At 37.5% G+C, this 6,872-nt stretch overlaps 1 protein-coding gene across 2 annotated transcripts in view; it reads left to right on the forward strand.

Moving 5' to 3' along the window:
* LOC113041006 (alpha-1,3-mannosyl-glycoprotein 4-beta-N-acetylglucosaminyltransferase C-like) overlaps positions 1–3,479 on the forward strand; it is a 13,439-nt gene extending 9,960 nt beyond the window's left edge. For both annotated transcript variants that reach the window (XM_026199259.1, XM_026199258.1), the window contains one exon: positions 1,147–3,479. In XM_026199259.1, the coding sequence (XP_026055044.1) occupies positions 1,147–2,294 (1,148 nt within the window). In that variant the 3' untranslated portion in view covers positions 2,295–3,479. The remainder of the gene's footprint in view (positions 1–1,146) is intronic.
* Positions 3,480–6,872: the final 3,393 nt, after the last annotated feature.

Below are 6,872 nucleotides of genomic sequence, written 5' to 3' on the forward strand. Positions count from 1 at the left end.
ACGAAAGGGTGATAATCAGGATATAAGCTGTGAAGAAACAATTGTAAAAAATAGCTGATGATGACAGTCTTTCAGAAATGTCTGACATCATTTCTCAGAGTGGTGATGTTCAGTTGACAAAGTGAAAGAAATGAATGACTTCTTGGATGAAACTTTCGGAAAGACTTGATGTCAAGACTTTTTTTCCTGATGTTGAAAGATTTGTGAGATCACTAGGTGAAATAAGAAGACTGTAGGATTAGAAGAACCGAGTTAGATTTAGACATGTGACAAAAATTATGGAAAGGGAAAGAATGGCAAAAAAAAAAGCAATATACATAATGATTAAGTCACAAAGGGTACTTTTTTTCTTTTTCTTTTCTGTTCTCTTCTGATTGTTTGTCTTTCTATTTTTTCTCTTTTCATGGAGAGTATAAAAAATAGGGACAATAAATTTTAATGGAGGAATGAAATATAGTAAAAGATCCGCTCTGTATGAATTGATTCAAAACAAACATACAGATGTAATTTTTTTTCAAGAAACCCATAGCGACCCAAACTGAAGTTATGGCTCAAATCTAAGTGGAGGTGTTGCAATTCTATTTTCAAAGAAGCTTAATATGACTAATATATCTTCCTATGAGATAGATACAGGCAGAGTTTTGATTGTACAGGTGGAGTTAATGGGATTTCCCTTTCTCTTTATAAATGTTTACTCACCTTATAATGGAGCCGAAAGGGTAGAATTTTGTGGAAAATTATTTTGTGAACTAAACATTTTTTTGATAATGCATATATGGTTCTTGGGTTTGACTGGAATTGTACCTTAGGGTTTACACTAGACCGAAATGGTGAAGAACCGTATCCCCAGTCTGCTAATTCATCAAGCAGTATTATAGGGAAATATGACATATCTGATGTTTGGAGGGAGAAACACCCAACAGTAAAACAATATACATGGGTTAAAGGCTCTCATGATCATATTAGTGCTGCGAGGTTGGATAGGTTTTATGCAAGTAAAAATAATTCTAATAGAGTTTTAAAAGCCAATATGGTGTGTTAAAGGTCTCTCTCTGAAAAATAAGGCAACATCTCGAATAGGAATTTGTGAGGTCGGTGAAACCCAGACCTGTGTATTCACATCCCTGCTGTTTCCTCATTTTTCAGAGTACCTGACGGTGGGGCTCTCGTCTGTGAAGAGGGCAAAGGGCAGTTATCTTCAGGACACTCTGAAGTCGATCTTCTCGGCCTCCTCAGAGGAAGAGCTGGATCAAATGGTCGTCGTGGTCCTTCTTGCAGACTTCGATGTGAGCTGGATCCAGCAGACTTTAGAGAAGATTAGCGATGAGTTCCACACGCGGCTGTCCAAGGGTCAACTTCTGGTCATCCACGCCAACAAAGACAACTATCCTCCCCTCGCAGGACTGAAGAGGAACTTCAACGACGCTCCCGACCGCGTGTCCTTCCGCTCGAAGCAAAATGTGGACTACTCCTATTTGCTCCATTTTAGCAGTAATCTCTCCCAGTACTATATCATGCTGGAGGATGACGTGAGCTGTTCGAAGAACCTCCTCTCCAGTATACGTGAGCACATCGGTTCTGTGGGCAACTCGAAGTGGGTCACGTTGGAGTTCTCCAAACTGGGCTACATCGGAAAACTCTACCAGTCCAGAGATCTGCCCATTCTGGCCCGATTCCTTTATAACTTCTACCAAGAGATGCCCTGCGACTTCCTGCTGTCGCATTTTCACCGATTGTTGATGCAGGACAAAGTCATTCGTTTCCGCCCATCTCTGTTTCAGCACATGGGCACGTACTCGTCGTTCAAGGGGACGTTCAATCGTCTCAAGGATGAGGACTTCGTTGAAGAAGTTTCTGATAACCCTCCAGCAGACATTAGCACGAATATCGAAACCTATAAGAGCAATACCGTCGACAAAGCTTACAGCCAGGGCTTGGAGTATTTCTGGGGTGTTTCTCCTATTGGCACAGAAAAGTACATTTTAGTGGTCTTTCATGAACCTGTTCTGATCTCCCGTGTCAAGATAGTAACCGGATTGGATGGGAAAGATGAGCTGGCCTCTGCTGATGTGGATCTTGGAAAAACGCTGGTCAGAAAGGAGTCGGAGGTGGAGTGCTCTGGATTCATCAAGCTGGGTTCTCTTCAGCAAGGTCAGTTAAATGAAGCGGCCGTCCAGAAGCTAGTGCCGGTAACCGTGGCATGTCTACGAATCCGAGTCACCGCAGCACAGATGACCTGGGCTGTCGTACGCAAGATCCAGGTCTGGACTGTTAAAGCTGACCAAATCACATGAAATACAGTACTGCTGCTGTGCATTTATTATCATGACTTCCAAAGGCTTGAATCGTTCAAATAAACACATGCTTGCTAATCTGTATGTGAGGGAATGATGTCATTACATTGGATTAAATAATTGAATATAAATATTCTTAAAACAATATATATATATATGTTTTGGCATACTATATTTTCTTAGGAAACTATGTTTAAATTATTTTTATTCTCTGCTCCCGTTGTAAAATATTTATTTTGTTATTAGAAATGAAAGACAACTTACTTTTAACTTAAACTTTTAACAATACTTGTTTTTTCAATGAAGTTTGTTAATATTTTGAATGTGTTTGGTTTTATATTTCCTGTTTTAATTTTAGGGGGAAGGTTTAGTTTTGTTGGATTTATTATTATTTCCATAAATTTGTCTATAATTTTTTTATCACAATTTAGTTTGATATTTTATTATTATTTATGGTTTAAGGTTTACTTCACAATAGTAACCCTAATTTGAACTCCTAAGAAGTATGAGGATTTAAAGTTGTATTTGTTTATTATAAAAGGCATGGCCTGGATGTTGTGTAGTTGAGTGGTAAAGAGGATGCAAAGATTCAAAGAGCATTTTACAGTCAAAATATTCAGATTTATAACTCTTGTTAAAAAAAAAGAAAGAAAAAAAAAAAGGGATGTTTTGTAAAATCCGCCCCCTAGGGGTGATGACTCTAAATACAATTCTCTTGTTCCATCGCTCCAAGCACCAATGACCCATGAGGACTGAAAAATGTCCCCACAAGAATTTTGGACATTGCCATCTTTGTGGGGACATTTTGTTCACATAATGTAGGGTATACCTGCACCAAACACACTCACACATTTAAATTAAATTAAGTTTGCTCAGTATTTGTGTGATATGATAGATTTTTATACCAAAGAGTCAAGTTGTATTGTATGTACTGTGTTTCTGACAATCAGATGAGCATATGTGTGTTACTGAACCTTGATATGTTCTCTCTCTCTCAGGGACAGACAGTGAGAAAGAGCATCTGTATACTGTAGTGCAGAGATTACTGAACAGCTCAGAATCACAAACTGATGTTTTTACTCTATGAATGTGAGTGTAATCTCTTCTAATAGTTTTCCATATTTTTGCTAAACTGTATGCACAACTTTTGTCGGTGACAGCCAATTAAACTAGTTTCATGTTTCCCATGCACTTTCTCCTCATTCTTTCTCACAAGTTAGATACGTTCGACTCCAAATCTCGTTGTCCTCAAGCGTTAACTTCCCCTCTCTGGTTCAGCGTGACCAGGTCGACTTGTTGGCAGGATACTATGAATGTAACTGATTGAACAACCATATATTGTCCTCCTGGCATCCTCTGAGCGCCACAGACAATCTTTCACTTATAAAGGACTTAAATGGCATCCTAGAGACACTGTGATTATTGAAGCTGACACTAAACAGTTACAGTTAGCTGAAGTCTGTATGTCTTTTTTAACACCAGTTTGAAGGTTTCTTTGCAGTGAAGTTGAATATGTTTATTAAAACTGGTGATAGAGAGCTTTATGGATGAGAGACTGAAATGTGTAAGTGTAATGTAAATAGTTAAAATAGTAGAATTAGGGCTTTTATATTCATATTTCCATTGTACTGTCTGGTTCATTTGAGTCTGCTGTGTGTAAACTGGAGATTGGTCAAATAATATATATATATATATATATATATATATATATAGACATATATATATATATATATATATACAATTAATAATAATAATCCATGCAGTCATACTGATTTTATTCAAGTCAAATATATTGTAGTAATATATTTTTAACCTAACAGGCTGATTCACATTTAATATGAATCACCCTGAAAACACACACACAAATATTAAAAACAGGTAGTCCAGGTATGTCCAGTCATATTTGAGGGCAGAGCAATCATCAGACAAGAAGAACACCCAAAGGTCAGTGACATAGAGATTGGACAAACTTGATATTAAGAAGTATGAATGAATTTTAAACAAGACAGCCCTGTTAGTTGTTGGTCTAATTTTCTTATAAAATATTTGTCAATCAAAATATAGTATAATTTTGTATGCATAATTTCTATGTTTTATATTTTTATCAAATTTCCTAGTGTCCCATTTTAGGAAATGTGGTTTCGAAAAGTGGGACAGTATGATTAGCCTAATGTGGGACAGTACTTCAGTCAGTCAAAAATGTGTGGTTTGTGGGACAAACATGGTTATTATATATATATTTGATATTCTATTCAATATTAAGATGCTTATTGCAGATATTTAAGGTCATGGGATTTTTTTTTTTTCCTGTGGTATGTGTGTGTGTGTGTACCTGGTATCCTATGCTATGAGGACCAGATATCCCCACAAGTACAAACCCGATTGTACAAATTGTGAGTAAAAAAGGAATGGAATAATTTACAAATCTCATAAACGTATATTTTATTCACAATAGAATACAGATAACATATCAAATGTTGAAAGTGAGACATTTTGAAATATGCCAAATTGTGGCTCATTTTGGATTTCATGAGAGCTACACATTCCCAAAAAGTTGGGACAGGTAGCAATAAGAGGCCGGAAAAGTTAAATGTACATATAAAGAACAGCTGGAGGACCGATTTGCAACTTATTAGGTCAATTTGCTATATGACTGGATATGAAAAGAGCCTCAGAGTGGCAGTGTCTCTCAGAAGTCAAGATGGGCAGAGGATCACCAATTCCCCCAATGCTGCGGCGAAAAATAGTGGAGCAAAATAATAAAGGAGTTTCTCAGAGTAAAATTGAAAAGAGTTTGAAGTTATCATCATCTACAGTGCATAATATCATCAAAAGAATCAGAGAATCTGGAACAATCTCTGTGTGTAAGGGTCAAGGCTGGAAAACCATACTGGATGCCCATGATCTTTGGGCCCTTAGACGGCACTGCATCACATACAGGAATGATACTGTAATGGAAATCACAACATGGGCTCAGGAATACTTCCAGAAAACATTGTCAGTGAACACAATCCAGTGTGCCATTCACCGTTGCCACCTAAAAATCTATAGGTCAAAAAAGAAGCCATATCTAAACATGATCCAGAAGCGCAGGCGTTTTCTCTGGGCCAAGGCTCATTTAAAAGGGACTGTGGCAAAGTGGAAAACTGTTCTGTGATCAGACAAATCAAAATTTGAAGTTCTTTTTGGAAAACTGGGACACCATGTCATCTGGACTAAAGACGACAAGGACAACCCAAGTTGTTATCAGCGCTCAGTTCAGAAGTCTGTATCTATGATGGTATGGGGTTGCATGAGTGTGTGTGGCATGGGCAGCTTACACATCTGGAAAGACACCATCAATACTGAAAGGTATATCCAAGTTCTAGAGCAACATCTGCTCCCATCCAGATGTCGTCTCTTTCAGGGAAGACCTTGGATTCTCCATCATGACAATGCCAGACCACATACTGCATCAATTACAACATCATGGCTGTGTAGAAGAAGGATCCGGGCACTGAAATGGCCAGCCTGCAGTCCAGATCTTTCACCCATAGAAAACATTTGCCATGTCATAAAGAGGAAGATGTGACAAAGAGACCTAAGACAGTTGAGCAACTAGAAGCCTGTATTAGACAAGAATGGGACAACATTCCTATTCCTAAACTTGATCAACTTGTCTCCTCAGTCCCCAGACGTTTGCAGACTGTTAAAAAGAAGAGGGGATGCCACACAGTGGTAAACATGGCCTTGGCCCAACTTTTTTGAGATGCGTTGATGCCATGAAATTTTAAATCAAGTTATTTTTCTCTTTATAGCTGCACTGGTCTAAGAAATGAGCCACGCTTCATACAGATGTCCTTTTTTGCTGTTTATTTGTCTCTATGTCTCTGTCTCTTTCCAGCAGACACCGTGAAAACTACAAGAAATAAACATATAATGTTCAAAATATGCATTTAGTCGAGTTCTTTTCAAGTCTCTCATGTAAATGTCCGCTGATACGCAAATGAACACATGCGACAATCCGAATCTGATTACATCACGATTTACACATAACATCGTTTACATAAACTGATATAAAACAACATTTTACAGAAAATACAACAGATTTAAAGATGAATTACCGTGTGCGCCCTCTTAGACCATGCAGATAAAGGTTACTCTTTTCCAGGCTCTGTATACCATTAACATTACTCTGCATCCATGTTTCTTCAACCCATAATGCAGCGGTCCCGCGTTCAACTCAACCTGGTCATATGACCTGTTACGCTTTGATATTAACTCTTTCTTAAAGAACCCATGACATTAAACATTCTAAGGGAGCACATTCTCTACTTTAAACAATAAATGAACTCAAATTGATTAGACTGTTTAAACAAACATAAATAATACACATATCTTTGAAAAACATGTCTTTTGACAGTTACACTCCCACCAAATTACTACAATTTGTGATTAACTTTACGTAAATGTTTGAAAAATTAGTAATTTCACAAACCAGATATTAGAATCACATATCTCTGACTCTTGGTTCAAGACTACCAGATGAACTTGTGACACTTAAAAGTCTCAAGATCAGACAATAAATCAGATTTAATT

The sequence above is a fragment of the Carassius auratus genome, chromosome 23 (genome assembly GCF_003368295.1).
Source record: "Carassius auratus strain Wakin chromosome 23, ASM336829v1, whole genome shotgun sequence".
NCBI lineage: Eukaryota > Metazoa > Chordata > Actinopteri > Cypriniformes > Cyprinidae > Carassius > Carassius auratus.